The following is a 19008-nucleotide window of genomic DNA, read 5'->3' on the forward strand; positions in this document are numbered from 1 at the left end:
TCCAAAAACCCTTAAAAAATCTCAAATCCTAGAATCTTGAAAAGCCCAAAATTTTGGGATCCCATATTAGTAGAATTGTAAAGTTTAAGATACACAAAACACTGAAATATTGAATTTTTTGAATGATGAAAATCCGCACACTCAAATCCTGCAATATCAAAACCCTGATACGCTAAAAAACTAAGAAGTTCTCAAAAACCTAGAATTCTAAATTACTTTTTTTTAACAAATTCTTAAAATTTTGTGATCTCGGAAATTCAAGATCCTAAAACCATTGTATTCTCCCCAGTTATAGCAGAACTTAAATCCTGAGATCCTTAAACTCTGGGTTGGAAAGATCTCTGAGATTTTCGAAAACCTTAAATATTCAATTCCCAAAATACTAAAAACTTACATCACAAAGTGCTTGTACATCTAGAAACTTGAAATTCTAACCTTCTAAGCATTCAAATTTAGCAGTGATTTTACTGTGTGTCTCTTAGGAATATATAAAATAAGAGTAGCATCTAGGTAGGAAAATAGATTGCGTTGTTTGTTCTGCAACTTGAAACTGAAAAAGAAATATTATAAATCTAGCCACTCGTTGCGCATGATTGCTCTTCGAATGCTTCCAACTTCATCTCCTCAGCAGTGCGAATCGCGGTGTACTTCTGTGTATTCTCACTAGATTGATTTACCACTCTTGTTTCGATTAAGCAGAAAGTGAATTAATTTTTCTGCTAGCGGCAGAAACACAGCACAAAGCAGATGGTAGAAGTGTGGTGCAAAAAATTGCTACACACATCGCTTACACTGGAAAAGAAGTAAGCGGTAAATATTCACTCTGTTTTTTTCACATATTAAGGAGAATAACAAGCCTGGTTTTCAGAAAACCTAAAATTGCATGATTCTCAGATCCTGAAAACCGAATATTCCAGCGTATTTAAATCTACATCTTGAGATCCCAAAATTTCAAACCCTCGAATCACAAAAAAAAAACCAAAATTTTAGGACCCCACAATAAAAGAACTGCAAATTTCTAAAACATCCAAAATCTTGCAATATTGAATTTCTGTAGAAATGATAATCCGGGGCCCAAAAATTTAGAAATCGTGCAAACTGAACATCCAACACCCTGTTTAAAATCTTGAACTTCTAAGAACCTGAAATCCAAAATTCTTACAATAATCAAATCCTACAATATAAAAATTATGATATTCTAAAACGCTGGAAAGATCTCAAAAACCTAAAATTTTCAACTATTTTTTTAACCGAATCCTGAATTTTTAGGATTTTAACAATTCAAGGTCATAAAATCATTGTATCCTACCTTAAATCAATAATCTTGAAATTTAAAAATCTTTACATATAACAGAACCGAAATTCTGAAATCCTAAAGTCTAGGAAGGCAGAATCAGCCAAACTTCAAAAATTTTACTATCCCACAATAATAAAAAAGTTTCAGAGATCTTGAAAATCCGGAAATATTGAGTTCCTTGCAAATATCTTGTACTTCTTAAAACCTGAAATCCCATCCTTCTAAACCACTCGAATCTTGCTCTATCGGAATTCTGGAACTGTAAAATCCCTAAATTTTGGGATCCCGAGAACCAAAAATCATGAAAAAATGATGAAATCCTGGAATTCCAAATTCCCAAATTTCTTAAATCCGCTAGATCTGAGACCGTAAAATTCTAATACTCGGGATTCTATAAACACATAAACACAAAAAAAATGGAATTGTAGCATTTTAACAGAATTAGATTCCAAAATCTTAAGATACTGAAACCCTAAAATTATTAAAACCTGCGATGCTGAAATGCCCAGATAATCTAAGATACTTAATATTAAATTTTCAATATTTTCAGCATTCGAAAATCTCAAAATCGTTGAATTATCAAATCTCTTAGTTTGATAATCCAAATATTGTGCAATGCAAAAAAAAAAATAATAATAAAATATTAAAACTGTAAAATCACTACATCTTGAAAATTGTGAATTTTTAACTCTAAAAATTTGAAAAATCTGTAATCATTTCTAAAATCTCAAAATACTCAAGTTTTGAAAATCATAAAATTCGAGAAAATTCCAAAATTTTAACAACCGAAAAATGAATAACTACATTTATGGTTTTGTAATCATGAAATATTAAATTATTGAAATCCTTCGAACCTAGAATACGAAAATTCAAAAAAACCGTAAGATCCTGAAATTCAGTCGACTGAAAATTTGACATCCCCTAATCATCAAACTCCTTGATTTCTAAGACACCAAAATCCTACGATAACAAAATCCTGAAATCCCAAAATTTTTCACAATCTCAAAATTTTCTAATGTATTTTACTTCATGACTTGATACGGGGGTTCTTGGGTTCCAGCATGATTTCAAGTGGTATAAAAATCAATTTTCGCACCTGTTTTCAAGAAACTCTCGATACACGTTTAGGTGAAAGTACGTATTCATGATTAAAATACAATTTTGGATTCCGAACAAATTTCATCCTGGATACTTATTTGATGTTTATTGAGCAGAAAAAACGTTGCAAAACGCGCTTTCGGAATTGATGCAGATTCTCTCAAGACAGTATTTACAGAATTTTGATTGTATCTCCTGTCTGTCTTGTCCCTCGAAGTTATTACAGTCGAATATTTTTATCGTGGACAATGAAAAATAATATTCGTATGAAAATAATTCTAAAATCAACCTAAACCGATGCGGCTAGATAAATTTAGTTGAATGTAATTTTGCTCGTAATATTTCTTATATTTTGTATTAATATTTTTGGAGTCATCAGGAAACCGACACTGCGCGGCGCAATTTCTTTCCAGGATATGAATCAACCAACGCCCGTGTGAAAGCACAGGAAGCGCTTCCCATTTCACGCTGGAAAACCACACTTTCCCACGAGGAGTAAGACCTAGCCGGCCCATAACCTGTGTTCGGTTGTTAGTCAGGCAATTAATTCAAATTAAATCAGCTCGCAAAGCGAGCGGATCAGGAACCGCAGTGCAATAAAGAAAAAAAAAATGTCGACCACACGGAAACTGACCCCACCATAATGAAAGGCAAAAAAAACTAATAAAAAAGCACTCAGCCCAAGTCGGACTCCGAAACAAGTGCATAATGAAAACAAATCGACGGATTAAAACCGAAAATGGAACAGTAAAACCGAAACAAAAAAAACTGACTCCCCAGAAGAGACAGCAATAAAAAAAGGGTCGAAACAAGTGGACAGGACCTTAAAGTGCGTAATAAGCGTGCGAAACGAAAAAAAGTCAAGTTGTTGTTGTGACTGACAGCGCCGGGGACGTAAAACGGAAATTGTACGACAAGAAAGGACAGGACAATTACACCGAAAAAACAGAGAGGAAGGAGAGACCCGCTTGATTGAGAAGTCAAAGCTGTCAAAGTTAGCAAGTTAGCTGGTAAACAGAGCGAGTTTTGAGTTTGTACATTACATCGAAACGTCACAAATGAATGATGATGACGATGATGATGGTAGTAAATTTTGATGCGCGGAAAAAGTGACGAAGGGGAATTTCAGCGCTTGGTGTAGCCCGTTTACATACCCCGTTCGAGCGTTATAAATTCTAATTGACCCTAAACTAAATCTTCCGGTCCGGACCGGTCCGTAGACTGGGGCTGACCGTTTTTTTTTTTCTATTGCATTCGTTGGAGCGTCAGCTTTTTTTGGGAGACCTTTTTTTTATGGCAGCAAGTGAAAGATGCACCTGCAACCGTCGGAGCCTTCGGAAAGCTCTAATTAGACCGCACCAGCCCTATGGGTGTGTTCCGCCCGAGCGAGGATGCTTCCGCAAGCTAATATTGTTCCAGCTAATGAAAGCATTAGCGGGAAGTGAAAAATAATCATCGAACAAAGTGTGATGCGCTTTACGGTGGCTGGCTCCCTTGGACCGGCAACAACGGTAGAAAACGATGACGGACGCCCGGGAGCAAGTGTAGCAACGACTTTCCGCACGCGTGATTTTCTCCAGCCCGCGCTTCTGGACTTCGGTCGGAAGGGGCCTACCGATGGTAGGTACTTTGAAGTTGAACAATCCGTAAACGATGTTCTTTCGAGATTTCACATTTCGTGTCCCCTCGGTACTCTCGTGTTCCTCAGCGTGCACGAAGCATCGTAATCGTTAGGCCGTGCAACCAACCGACCGGAGATGTAAAAGTACAAATAACGAGCCGTTTGGCACGCGAGCCTTTTCCAGCTTGCACTTGCACCGAGTTTGGCGCGCGCGAGCTAAAGAAGTGAGCAGCAGCCAGTCGCGCGTGCCTCCTTCCTTGCTGTCTTGTGTTTTTCTGGAGTCTTCCTCCGTCACTCCTTCGTTCAGGCCTTCTCCTGATGTAACGACGAAACCGAAGAAAAACTGCGCCGCGTGTAAATCGGAACGAATCTCGTTCGTTCCGATTGTCGTCAGCTTTTGTGTGTAGGATATGAAGTGAAAACTAAACCAAAAATAACAAAAAATAAACAGTGAACTGATTTTAATCTCCGCTTTTGTTTTCATCTTTCTTTTCTTTCCTTTCCAGAACCGAACCGGCTTCAATGAGCACATCGACGTCAGCTGCGGGAGTGATTGCTATCTGACGCAGGTAATTTTGTGGCTTCCTCCAAAAATTTTGCGCCCAGCTCGCAATATGGTGTCATTATAACTTGTTTTTTCTTCCTCGAGGAATCACTTCCATCCGATCCGATTGTAGGCACCCCAACACGGTGGCGGTGATGGTCGTCACTAAATCAGCGAAACTGTTGAAAGCGTCCGATGGTCGATGGTTGAAAAGCCTCGACAAGCGGAGAGGCTAATAACAAAACAGAAAAAAAGTATGAATGATTTTACTCTGTCTCTCTCGCCACGCTGGTGGACGACGGACGATGACTTATAAAATCAGCCGACCGTAAGTCCGGACCGGAAGGTTTGTTCTCCGGCGGACGGGATCGCGCGCGCTCATTCCCTCGCTCGCTCGCTGGAAACCTAGCCAGTACCGGATGAAGGGAAGGGGCGCAGAACGCGGGAGGGGCTCTTTCCTTCGATCAGAGCCCTAGTGTGTATTTTTATTTGTTTCGAATTGATGACGGTTGGGTTTTACAGACATTTCTCCACCTGTAACGAACGAATTGTTCTAGCAGGTATGAATGGCGACCGTGAGTACACATGTTGCTTTAGATCAATTTTACCCGATGTTACAGAGATTCGAATAAATTGTTTTTATATTTGATTCACATATAGATATGCAAAAATGTTGAAGCTGAATTTGAGCCAAAAATAAATAAGTATATTGTTTCTGCCTGAACCATTCATTATAATTGAATTGCATCGTTGGATATTTTTACTATTTTGGTATTCTGTTCTGTTTTTGACATTTTCAATCTTTTTCAACCTTTTAAACATTGTTCACATTTTGATTCTTATTATTTTCAACTTTTTTGACACATTTGAGATTTTTATCCTTTTTTAATTTTTTTTCGTTACAGTTTTGCATCTTTCAACCTAATTTCTTTACGTAACGAATTTTTTTGAGATTTGTTACCTTCTTCAATACAGATTTGTTATGTGTTGCAACATTTATGTTTATAGCCTTTTTTTTCTTGTTTTAATTTTTTTGAGATATTTTTATCTTTCTTGACACTTTCCGCCTTAGTTATAGCTGTGGCTTTTTATACCTTTTTGACTTTTATTTGAAACTATTAAGCTTCACGGCATCATTATGAGAGAGGCGTAAAAAATGAAAATCTAAACATCGGGCGCGTCACGGAAATTGTCCAATTTCAAGTACTTATAACTCATCCAATTTTCAACGGATTTCCTTCATTCTTGAAGTAAACGATTGGAAAATAAGTAACACGTCCACCAAAATGAAAAATACTACAAGGTATACAGCCCTAGGGTTGTATGAAATGGTGACGTGGGACTAAACACTGTAAATAGGGGATTTTTTGTTACAAAATATACAGAGTCTGCAGACGGGATCAATGTGTTTGCTCAGCGACTGTACGTATTTTTATTTTCAGCCTCCCTGGAAAACAATTTTTGGAATATATTCAACAACACTCAAAAGAATATCATTTATATTTGGCGATATTTTTTTTTTTATTTTTTTTTTTTTTATTCACCAACAGGCAGGCAGGTGCCCAAATGGTGTAATTTAAAGCTAACAATTAAAATATCTTCAGAGAGTCAATACAATATTACATATTACAAACAATATAACATTTGAACTAGTCAGATCTTGAAAAAAATAAACGATATCGCCGACGAAGAAGCGTTCGAGGTAAATTAAAGTCAAATAGAGCAGATACTCTGTTGAACAACCTTTGGAGACCAACCATTGCGCCAAAAATGCTGTAGTTAGTTCGTTGAGCAGGCAGTCGTAGCATCGAATTGTTTCGCAGAGCACGAGGTCGCACGTTTATATTTACTTGTTCCAAAAGAGCGGGACAGTCTATGCGGCCTTGTAAAAGGTCAGTGGTGAACAATGCCCTGGCTGTTTCTCTACGGACAGACAGAAGCTCCAAACGAATTAGTAAGCAGCGGCTTTCATAGCTTGGTAGACGGAAGCGATCCGTCCATGGCAGTTTACGAAGAGCGAATCTCAAAAAGCGCCGTTGAACTGATTCTATTCTTTCCACGCCATTGTTGTAATGAGGAGTCCAGACAACCGAGCAGTACTCCAGTATAGAGCGAGATAAAGCGCAATACAATGATTTAAGGCAGTAGATATTCGTAAAGTCTTTAGCGATCCTGAAGATGAATCCCAGAACTCTAGAGGCTTTGTCGACAGTGAATGAAATGTGAGGCTTGAAAGTGAGCTGGGAATCCAAAATTACCCCCAAGTCTTTAACTTGGTTTACGCGCTCGATCTCGATTCCTAGCAAAGCGTATTTGTAGTGTATAGTCTGTTTTTTTCGCGAAAATGATATAATCGAGCACTTGGATGGATTAAAGTCCATACGGTTCAGATGGCACCAATCGGCAAAAACATCTAGCTGACGTTGAAGAAAGTGACAGTCTTCAATTGTGTGAACTTGAAGAAAGAGTTTGAGGTCATCCGCGTAAGACAACCGTGGTCCTTTAATGACTAGGTTCACGTTATTAAAATAGAGCAGAAAGATTAGCGGTCCTAAGTGACTTCCCTGCGGTATTCCAGACGTAGCGTCAAAATAAGAGGATTGGCAATCCCTAATAGCAACGGTTAGACGGCGACCGGTAAGGTACGATTGAAACCATAGTAAAAGATTCCCGTTGATTCCAAGATTGTCAAGTTTTGCAACGGCTATGCGATGATTCAGTTTATCGAAGGCAGCTGTCAAGTCAGTGTAAATAACATCCGTCTGAGCACGTTTCGCCATACTGTCACTGATGTACGAAGTGAGGCAAAGTAAATTGGTGGCGGTGGAGAGACCGGCTGTGAATCCATGTTGGTCAGTGCTTATGAAAGCTTTGCAGTGAGCGAGCAAAGGCTCCATGATAACAAGCTCGAACAGTTTGGCAACAGCACAGAGCGATGTGATGCCACGATAATTGCTCACATCGTTTTTGTTTCCCTTCTTGTGTACTGGAAACATGTACGCCGATTTCCAGCAGGACGGGAAGACGCCGAAAGCGACAGATAGCTGGAAAACATGCAGAAGCGGAGATATTAGGTTATCAATCTGCGTTTTAAGAAACGTCGACGGAATCCCGTCAGGACCTGGGTTTAATGAAGCTTTGAGTTTGCAGCAGGCTCTAGAAATCATTGTCGCGTCTAAATGAAAAGTGTTGAAAGTTTGACCGGACTGTGGGGTATTACTGACGGCACGTTCGACGTGATGATCGCTCAGTGTCTCGTCAGTGAACACGCTGGCAAATTTTTCGGAGAAAAGCTGACAGATGTCCTGCGGGGTGCTTGCTTCCTTACCGTTGAATGTCATAGAAGAGGGTATACCACCTTCATGTCGTTGTTGATTGACGAACCGCCAAAACTGTTTGGGACGAGCCTTGAGCTTTCTCTGTAAATCTTGATGATATCGGAGAAAGCATCGTTTCGCAACACTTTTGTAGGTGTGGTTGATTCTCACGTAATGACGTTTTAGGGACAGTGTACGGTGCTTAGTAAATTTTTTCAAGGCAGCTCTCTTCTGGGATTTCAACTGCCGAAGTTCTCTTGTTTGCCACGGCTGTCGGGGAGCAGGATGCTGGCACTTCTTTGGGACGTATCGATCGATGGCGTAGGCCAATACGTTGGAGAAAGTTTGAGCGGCGACATCGGCATCGACGGAGTCAAAAATGGAGTTCCAGTCGAGCTCGGAGAAAAACTCAGCGATTTTCTGGTGATCAGCCTTGCGGAAGTCGTAAGATACGGTAGCAGATGCAGTGTCAAGGTCGCGTTTCGATTCGGCGTTTATAGTCACGAATAATGGTGGGTGGTGGGGGACTATTTTAACCAATGGAGCAGGGGCCTCGCATAAATATGGGGCCGTGTCCTGGGCGCTCACAAAGCAGAGGTCTAGAATGCGGTTGTTCTGGTTGGTGATATGGTTAATTTGAGTGAGTGTGGCTGAGCTATAGCAATCCAGAAGTAAAGCTGCGATAGGATGGATGCTCGAATGATCCAAGTCCGGAAAGAAAAACCCGTCTCGAAATTCTCTCCATGAAATCCGGGGAAGATTGAAATCGCCGAACACCATAACTTCGTCTGTTGGTTTTGCAGTTTCCAACACTGAGAAGACTGATTGACAATGAGCAACAATCAATTCACGCTCATGTACTCGATCCGGAGGTATGTACAGAGAGCAGAGAAACAACTTACGATCGCCCAGTTTGATTGCTGTCCAAACTTGTTCCAGGCTCAAAGAGGCAGCATCCACTAAAATTTTGGCTTCGAACTTGGAATTAACAGCCACGAGAACGCCACCACCAGTAGATTTGCGACTATTATCGGAGCACAACGGAAAACCTCGTAGTCATTTCCAAACACCTGACGAGAAAGTGTGCGGGAATCCAGCCAAGTCTCCGTAAGAACTATGATATCGTAGCAAAGATCCGAGACGGCAACGCGGAAATCATCAACAACGCTGTTCATACCGCCGACATTTTGGTAGTACACGGTGACCTCTTGGTGGCGGCTAGAAAGCAGGCTGCTTGTTGGTCGTGTTATCGAAGTGCCGGAAACGCAGCTGAAATGCGAAGCGGTTTCAGGCATCGATTGGGACGAGTTGTAATTATACTTGCCTGCTGAAGCAGGTTGGAAGACCCCCGATCCACATCTGCCCTCAGGACCGAGACGACTGTGGTGAGCGCTGGCTGCAATAGGCGCGACTGGGGCAGAGGAACCGGGGGCTTCCATATTGCTTTCCACATTGCGTCCCGGTTGCAGCTGCATTCCAATATTGGAGGCCTCGTTATCGACGCTGAAATTTAAAAAGGTGTCGGGGAGCAAAGAGCAATCGAAACGCGCCTGAGTCGGATACTTGCTTGAGATAACAGGCTGGAGGACCCCCTCTGTTGCTCTGAACTCAGTACCGGGACGGCTCTGTTGGCGGGAACATTGACGAAGATCGGAGAGATTATCGATTCTCGAAGATGGTAGAACCGAGACAGAGTCAGAGGGGACTCCCATTAAACCTTGTTGCGTGCGTCCCGGTATAGCCATATAAGTCGCTAGCTCGAAGATGGTGGATCGGTCACTGTGGCATGGTTGTGTAGCTGCGAGGGGGTATTCCGGGTTTAGCTCAATCCCATCATGGGCGTTACTGGAGACGAAGCCTGGGATAGCAATAGCGGTGTCGTTGATTTTTTGGTTTTCAGCGGTACGCGAAATTTTTGTGCCTTATAATCCTCGAATTCGCGAAAGAGAATACCCTCCGGCCAGGTTTCTGGATCTAGTGCCTTGGCCTTTAGGGATGGATCAACTCCAATTTTAAAAGACACGAACGTAAGCGTGCTAATATCCCTGTCCTTCGGAACAAGTTTGACAACAACGGGGTCGTTGTCGGTCTCGAGATAGGCTTTCGCTATAGTTGACATAGATTCCGTAGAGAAATCAGGTCGAATCCTAGATATGTACAACCAGAATTTTTCTTCGGTGTTATTGGTAACGGGTGCTACGACGAAGTTATCCAGAGTCCGCTTACTACCGGCAGTGCAGTTGTCCGAAGATCGTGGGACTGCATCTGATTCTCGAGGTCGCTTGAAGGGCCTGTGTTGATCTACTGCTGGCCAACGATTCCGTAGAGACGGCGAAAATTGGGCAGCCGGTTTCGTGTGTAGTTGTTTTATTTCGCCGCGTAGTTCACAGATCGCGTTAGTTAGCGAGTTCAGCTGTGGCAATGGACCAGCATTAGATGACAGCATACGAAAATGGGAATTCTCGAACAACTCGGCACAATTGTCACACATCCAGAAGAGATTTTTTTTGTGCGAAGTAAAGTACCCTAGCAGCGCGCGTGACACGCCAGCACAGGTACTCATGTGAAATGTCGCTCCGCAATAACCACGGCAGGTAACAAAATCAATGCCCGAAATAGCATCGGAGCATTTTGCACACGTTTTAGCCATAGCTAATATATGCTGTATATGAAGTTCCAACACCCACTACTAGGCTGTATTTTATCGGTAATGTGGACAGTCTTGGAATAGATTGTCTTCGCAGTATGTTGTGATGGTTCAAACGGAGGGTTTGTGGATAGGCTTATTGTTGATTTGACGGAGAGATGGCGCTGTTGAGAAAAAAATCGAACAGGACAACAGTGCAGCAAAGCAAGCTGGTTACAAACACAAAAACACTGCACTTAGCACGTCAAAAGTTTCATTGAATTAAGCACTTTGAGGCGATTTTCCGCACAATACTTCACTTGCTCAGTACAAACAGGAGAACAAAGAAGAGTTCGATAGGTGTGCGATAACCGAAAAGTGTGGAAACACTACAAAAAAACGATATAAATAATCGACGTAAACAAACTCAACTGAACAGACAACTAGTGATGCCAACCATTATGCCTGTAGTATTTTTTTTGTGCAAAAAATATGTATTTGACAAGGCACACGCATATCGTGCTTGTTGAAGAAGCACAAAGAATTTCTCGTAATGCGTCAAAGTCAGAATTAACTCTATATCCTCAAAAACCAAATCCAATAATACTTACGTTATCGTAATAAATGGTTTTGTCTTATTTAACTGTAATTAAATCAAATCTATAGTATGGATCTTACTTTCAGAATAATATGGAAGCCCTTACAAAGGTTCATCAATTAGCAAACAGAAGAAAATATTTTAAACAAAATTATTAACAAGTTCCAGCAAAAAATCGTAGCAATCCACAATTACATTTTTTTTGCTTGACAATTTTTTTTATTTGCCTACAACTACATTCGTTGTACTACGGAGACAGGAAATATACGTTTATTATGGTAAAGCTTAGAATAATCATATATCATCTAACAATTTTGAAATGTAAAAGAGATTCTGTACGAATCTCACTGAATAAACAAAAAAAATCACAAGCATTCGCAGGCTCTTACTCTTCTATAAATGTACTTATTTAGGAATCTACTCTTTCGATACTATCCGGTCAAGATTATTTAGTGAATATTGAAGATAAAATTAAATAAATATCCGTTGCAAAAATTTACAATTCTTGTTGAGTAATTTATGGCAATCATATTTATGAGATAAACTTTCAATCACCATCAACAGCAGCATTGCAGTTTTTCCTCAATTGCATACAAATAGAAATGTACGAACAAAAGTGTACCACTGCAATACGAATAGTACCGCTGCAGTACGAATAGAAGTGTATCGCTGAAATGTACGAATAGAAGAGTACCACTGCAATCATAGACGACGAGAGACCTGCGGTTCTTTACTCCACTGGTACTGTTGCTTTTACCGGCATTTTATCTTTCAAGACATCAGTTTTTATTAGGTTCTGAAAGCAGGTTTGGGAATTGTTCAAGAATGAGGATTGTTTCAAACTTTTCAGAAAACTTTTACCTTCGAGACATCATATTAGTCTAAGCTCATGGAAGCAAAAATAAATTGACCTATTGGGACGGGGCGACTCTGTCAATTTTTATTTCGAAATTGATACAGGGAATATCACAGGGAACGGATGGTGTCCATTCACGTTGTCTGTGCTAGGAATGCTCGCATGTAATTGGTTCACTATTGACGTAAATTTGTTATTGAAATTTTTCATCAATTTTACCGCTTAGCAATGAAATTAGAGTGATAATTAGCATATTACAAAATTGTTATACATTTTATCTACCCAACAACATATTGGTTATTATTATCCATCATGTGATTATGCTGTTATTATTGTTTGAAATCTGACGCAACATTTGCCCGTTTCATTTCCAATTTTACAGAATGCATCCCAGTATAGCAAACAAAGACGTGTCCCACGTCAAAAAAAGTTTCATGATGCCTTGTTTTGAACGCAGATATCGATCAATCAGAGCTGAAAACAAAGATAAATACTACTGAATAGGAGTGTTTCCGGAATCAGAATTATGCACAGAGGTCGGAAACCGGTTCCAGATGCTATTTTGAATTTTAAGATAAGGACTTCCCGAACCAAAAGGAGGCTGTAAACCAACTTCAGATCTCATTTTGAATCTCTTCGCGATTGATTTTCGTACATTCTCTATCTATGGTGAGCAAACAAGCAAGTGATGCTTCACCATTTATTCTAGACCAGCAGCTGACCAAAACTTTAATAAGCGAACATTTATGTTCAGTTTACTCTAGGAATTTGATTAAATTAGTTATGTGTTTTATAGCTTGACTATCAGGAAATCCCCTTAAGGGTACACTGTACTCTGGCCTAATCGATTCTTGCAAAATGCATTTTTTGCCTCTAATTAAAATTAATTTTTTTACAAAAAATCATCAAGCAGAGTTCAATTTTATCCAAGCTTGTTTTTTTTTCATAGTGAAGAGATGCTCTACCGACAACTTTGTTCAAGTAGCCTTCAAAGAAAATCATTACTAAAAGTTACCGTTTCAGACTATCAAATCGATTAACCCAATCGAGTGTATTCCTTAACATACTGCGAGAAATACATTGACATAAGACAGGCTGTCGTAATTCTTAACTTGCGCACGTGTCTCATATACAACCTGTTAGATATTTTGGTATTTTTACCGTTCTCGAAATAGTTGCTTTTATTGTTTATTCTTATCTTTTTGGTTCTATTTTTATTTTTTACATTGTTTACCATTTTAGACATTCAAACAGTTTTTTGTATACTTCTTGATATGTTTTAACTCTCTTGGATTTTTTAATTATTAACCTTTTTCATAGTTTTGTGGCAGTTTTACCCAATTTTTTTACTTTTTCTGGCATTTCTAGCATTTTACACCTTTTGTGACGTTTTCAACCATTTATTACCTGCGCTAATATTTTAGGATTTTTGTGTTTTCTATGTTTTTTTGAGATATTTGACCTTTGACATTTTTAGTTTTTGGTGATATTTCTGGCTTTTTTCAACTTTTTACCTTCTTTTGAAATTTTTGAGCTTTTATTACATTAGATTTTCGATTTTTTTCCTCTTTTGTCATTCATCTTTTCCAAAGTTTCAAGATTTTACTGTTTGATTTTGCTCTTCTAATAAACATTTTTTATGATTATTGACCTTTTTTTTGGTTTTACCCCTTTTGACTTTTCTGGTGAACTTGTGAAGTTTTCGACCTTTTTTTCGCCGTGCTTTACTTCTCTCTGTATTTTTATTTTCTTTTTGTTTTTTTTTTCAAGCACCTCTTTATCCATTTTACTTTTGGCCTTTTTTGGTTTTCTTTTGTCATAAATCATCATATACTTTATTCGATAGTTGTAAAATGTTGTACCATTTGCGACTTTTCCCTGACTTATTTTGATATTTTTGACCTTTGCTTTTAAATGTACATTTTAAATTTTTTTTGATATTTTTACCTTTTTTGGGACTTTTTCGCTTCTACCAACTTTTTTTGAAATATTTCTAATATTTTTGACCAAATGTAACTTTCTTGAAAGTTTTTCATCATTTTTGAAATTTGTTCATATATAATTTTAACTGACGTTGCTAGCTCCTATTGACATTTTTACTTTATTTGGCTTGTTTTGCTTTTTTTTGAAACTTTGTCTTATGCGAAAGATTTACCTGTTTTGATATTTTTGCCCTTTTTTACAATTTTTGTCAATGTTTACTTGTTTTGGACACTTTTTGAAAATTTTTGGCATTGTTGACACAATTTGATACAATTGACTGTTTTTTATTTTTATTACTTCTATCCCTTTTGACTTTATAATTTCTCTCAAATTCCTGGCATTTTGTAACAATTTGAACCTTTCTTAACATCCTTAAACCAATTTGATAATTTTAACCTTTTACGTTTTAAGAGTTTCTGAACTTTTTTACCATTCTAATCTGTTTTGTTTTTACCTATTTTGTATTTTTTACTACCTTTTTGACCACTTATGACATATTCTTTTTAAAAATACTTTAAACTTCAATCTGTTTTGACATTTTCATCTTTTCCGATATATTTTGAATTTTTTTGCCTTCGACAGTTTTGATATTTTGGCTCTTAATTTTTCACAGTGTTGACTTTTTTGTTATTTTTAATTATTTTCAACATTTTCTGCTGCTTTTCAATTCAGGTATGTATTTGGGATTTTTTTTTTGACATTCATGATCATTATTAAAACTTTGTAATATTGTTATTTCTGAGCTTTTTGGTCATTAACAATTTTTTTCGAGTTCTTCGATCATTTTTTCCAAGATATTTGACGTTTTTATTTTTTTTATAGATTTTCTTTAGATATTTTTGTTTTTCTTGACATTTCTAGCTTTTGATTGCTTTGTTTGCGACGTTTTTACCATTTGACACTTCTCGTCATGCTTGTTATTCTCCTCAATATGTGGGAAAAGCAGAGTGAATATTCACCGCTCACTTTTTGCTCAGCATGAGCGTTGCATATAGCAAATTTTTGCACTAGAGTTCTTCATTCTGGTATATGCTGTGTTTCTGCCGCTCGCAGAAAATTAATACACTAGCTGCCCACAAAACAGCTGAACGAAACAAGAGTGGTGAAACACTCTAATGAGAATACACAGAAGTTTATCGCGGTGATCACCATTGAGATAAATTCGATAGCATTCGAAGTGCAAACATGCGTGACATGGGTGGTTGAATATATGTTTTTTTGCTCAGTTTCGAGATGCAAAGCAAACATCGCAATCTACTATCCTACCTAGATGCTACCCTCATTTGATATATGTTTGAGAGACACACAGTAAAAGCACTGAAGTGAGCTCTGTTGTGTAGTTATTAAGCGTAATGTTCTTTCGTGTGAGAAAGATCACACCAGTTTATTATCTCTCTGGAGAGATATATTCCAGATTCCATCGGAGTGTTTTTTTTTTGTAAGCTACTCAGATACACACGATTCGCTGCACTTTGCAAACAAGTGCGTCGCTGAATTCACCAGTTTGAGAGCAGTTGTTTTCGCAGTGGAAGATATTTGTCATTGTTCACTTTCTAAACACTTTTGCTATTTCTGATCTTTTTTGAAATTGTTTATTTTTGTTTCCGTATTTTCACACTTGTTTTGACAGATTTTACATTTTGGCAATTAGTTCAACAATTCACAATTTTACTGTTTTTATCGAATTGGACACTTTAAGTCTCATTTGACATATTTCATTTTGTTTACTGTTTTTGAAAATTTCACCTTTACGCATTATTTTGAAATTTTCATCACACTTTTCGTCTTTTTACGTTTGCGTACTTTGTTGGATAGTTTTGAATCTTTTTCTGCCTTCTTTAGACATGTATACGGTTTTTCACCTTATTCAACGCTTATGACCTTTGTTGGAATTAATACTAAATTTGTTGGCATTTTTTCGTTTTCGAGATATTTTATTTTAATTTAAAGATAAATAAAGATTTGTTATTTAGTTGTTTTTTGTTACTTTTATTACCTACTACATTACTCAATTAATGACTTTAAATTGTTTGATTTCCGACATCCAAAAAAACTCTTTCGATATTTCGGACACCTTTTGAAATTTTTGTCTCTGTCGTCATTTTTCACCTTTGTTTTGACATTTTTGCTCTTCGGGTTTCACATTTGTTGACTTTTTAACATTTTTGACCCGTTTTCACAAATTGAAAATGGTTTTTGTTTTTTTTTTTGAAGTAGAATACTTCTCTCAGGAAGTTCGGCTACATAGGGATGTGAAATGAAAATCTAAAACCGAAAAAAGTTAAAATATGTCCAATTTCAAATGCTAATAAATCGGTTAGTATTCGATGGATTTCCTTCGTTCTTGCAGCAATAGATTAGAAAATCTTCTAAGATTCTTCCCAAAAGAAGATAATTGTAATTTTATTATTCACACTTTTGTACTATTGAAAATAGTCAAGCCTTGTCAAAACGAAAAATTCGACCTCTGATTGGTCGTTATATGATTGCTTCCCAAGCACGGTCGACAGAATTATATACCTTGCAATTGAAAACATGCTATTTGGCCTATATAAGAGCCTGTTTCAGCCGAAGCCGCTCATAATAGTTCTAGACAGCAACAACAGCAGTCGTCCTCCCTTAGCACTAGCAGTGCCGTGGATACCAGCGATGGCGGAAAGCGGCCACAGCTGTGGCGTAGCAATGGATAGCGCACAAGTTGCAGCGGATTCCAGCAACGATAGCAGCTGGGCCAGCTGATGCAGGGACAGTGAATACCAATGGCAGCGTATAGCGGCCACAACTGTGGCATGGCTATGGATAGCGAACTAGTTGCAGCGAATCTCAGCATCGATAGCGGCTGATGCAGTGAGGCACTTTAGTGAAATGCAGTCTCTGTGCGATAGTGGGCACTAGTAAATGCATTCAATGAAATGTTGACTCATTTTGACAACACGTGAGCCGTCTAGTTTTGAGTGTTATATCAGCATATCATTGTTTACTTTATCACAAGGAATACTTTATTCGCCCTGTCAGTGATAACGCAAAGATGTGATCGGCATCTTATCCGATACTAAAACGAACAACAAATCGTTTTTTTCAGTATGAAATAAAAACTTGATTGAAGAGTTAATATTTTATAATGAGTTAATTAACATTTTTAAATTTGTGAAAGTTATAAATTTTACTTCATCTCCGTGTCTCAAAACGTACTGAATTATCTTTTCCTTCAGTCATGAGCACGACATCCGAAAAAATTTCATCTCAAAATTTAAAAATTGTCAAGCCCCAACCATGACAAGCAACTTACTATATTACTGAAAATGGTAAATCCTTGTTGAAGCGCAAAATTCGATTGATCTGATCAGTCAACGTTTATTTACTAGAAAAAATTACTGACACGCAAGCAGCCGGGTTATCTTTCTTGTAGACGTATTCTACTTCAACCTTGCGGTCGTGGCTTTGCACACAACCCTCCTGTTATTTTTTTCATTCAATTTGACCCTCTCAATTTTACTTAAAATTTTGTTGTTGTGAAAATTGTTTATTTGTTTTGTTGATTTCTTATGAATTTTTGATCTTTTTGCATTTTTTTCCTCTTTGTATATTTTTACCTTTTTGACATCTTTTTAATTTTTATTGACATCTTTATTTTTCATGATATTTTCATACTTCTTTACCTCATTTGGCCATTTTTACAAAATTCTCTCTACTTTTATCTTATTTAATAGTTTTAAACTGGCTTGCTTTTTTCTGGCACTTGCGCCTTTTTTTTACATTTTGCACGAATCTCGCTTCTTTTTTGGCTATATCAACTTCCTTGATATTTTTTTGGATTTTATGGAAGTTAGTATATTCTTTCTTGCGTCATTTGCCTTCTACGCTTTTTGCCATTTTTTAAAATGATATACTTTGTTGTATTTTTTTCATTTTTTCTGCATTTTGGCCTTTGAGTTTTCACATTTTTGCTTGACGTTTGGACAATTTTCCACGTTTTCGGCCTGTCCTTGCAAATTGATTGTCTTTGGAATTTTGTTTCTTAAATTTTTTACTTTTAATCTCAATTTACAATTTATGTCTTGTTCGTCATTTGCAGCTTTTCTACCTTTTTTGAACATTTTTATCTTATTTTTTGATGATTTTTTTTCACCTTTTTGACGTGACATTTTGAATGCATGTTATACCTCATTTAATCATTTTTAACTTTTGTGATATTCCTGTTTTTCCGACATTTCTGGTCTTTTTTGTCTTATTTGGAGATTTTCATAACATTTTTTCGACCTTGATACTTTTTATCTTTGTTTGCTGTGGGCTTGACGTTTTGGCGCTTCATTTACAGTTTTTTAACTCTCTGTTGAAACATTTGGTTTTTAATATTCCTTTGCACTTTTGCCATTTTTATTTCTGACATATATCTTGTTTTTGTCCTCTCCACCTCTTTTAACTGTTGTTGACATATTTGTGTGTTTCTTTTTATTTTTTTCATATATTTGTCTTTTGATTTTTTAGTTTAGCTTTTTCTGAGTAATTAAGGCATGCATACATTTTTGCCATATATATTAGGCATATTTAGAACATTTTTCAACCGTTGTAAATTCTTGTTTTTATTAGAGCTACTTTGTAAGACATTCTTATTTTTTACAATGTTTAGGTAATCTAGAGATAGGTTTAAACTATTTTCGAATCTTCTGAACATGTTCTCTTGTTATTCTCTATTTGACGTTTTGTGATTTTTTATCTTATTTTTTTTGTCATTTTGGATTTTCATTCAGATTTCTGACTAATGGAGATTGTGACTTTTATGGACATATCTTGTCTGTTTTGACGTATTCATCTGTCCTGAACATTTTTTCTATGAAATTTTTGATATCAGCATTTTTGTACTTTTGACATTTGTAACATTATTGAAACTAGCGCTCGAGACCAACTGAAAGGTCTCTAAAACTCTAAAACAGCTGGCTGCGAAGCCTGTGTATAGTAACCAGGAGGTCGAGTTTCGAATCGGAATGTAGCACCAAGGCTTTAGTTTGCTTCTAACATTATTGATATTTTTGATATGTTTGACTTTTGTGATTTTTGTCATGTGATT

At 37.3% G+C, this 19008-nt stretch overlaps 1 protein-coding gene across 4 annotated transcripts in view; it reads left to right on the forward strand.

Annotated features, from left to right (window-relative positions):
- Positions 1–19008, forward strand: part of LOC129724916 (proto-oncogene tyrosine-protein kinase ROS) — an 80991-nt gene that overhangs the window by 21127 nt on the left and 40856 nt on the right. For all 4 annotated transcript variants that reach the window (XM_055680197.1, XM_055680206.1, XM_055680213.1 and 1 more), the window contains exon 2: positions 4523–4585. In XM_055680197.1, the coding sequence (XP_055536172.1) occupies positions 4523–4585 (63 nt within the window). The remainder of the gene's footprint in view (positions 1–4522; positions 4586–19008) is intronic.

This window comes from Wyeomyia smithii, chromosome 1 (assembly GCF_029784165.1).
Source record: "Wyeomyia smithii strain HCP4-BCI-WySm-NY-G18 chromosome 1, ASM2978416v1, whole genome shotgun sequence".
Lineage (NCBI taxonomy): Eukaryota > Metazoa > Arthropoda > Insecta > Diptera > Culicidae > Wyeomyia > Wyeomyia smithii.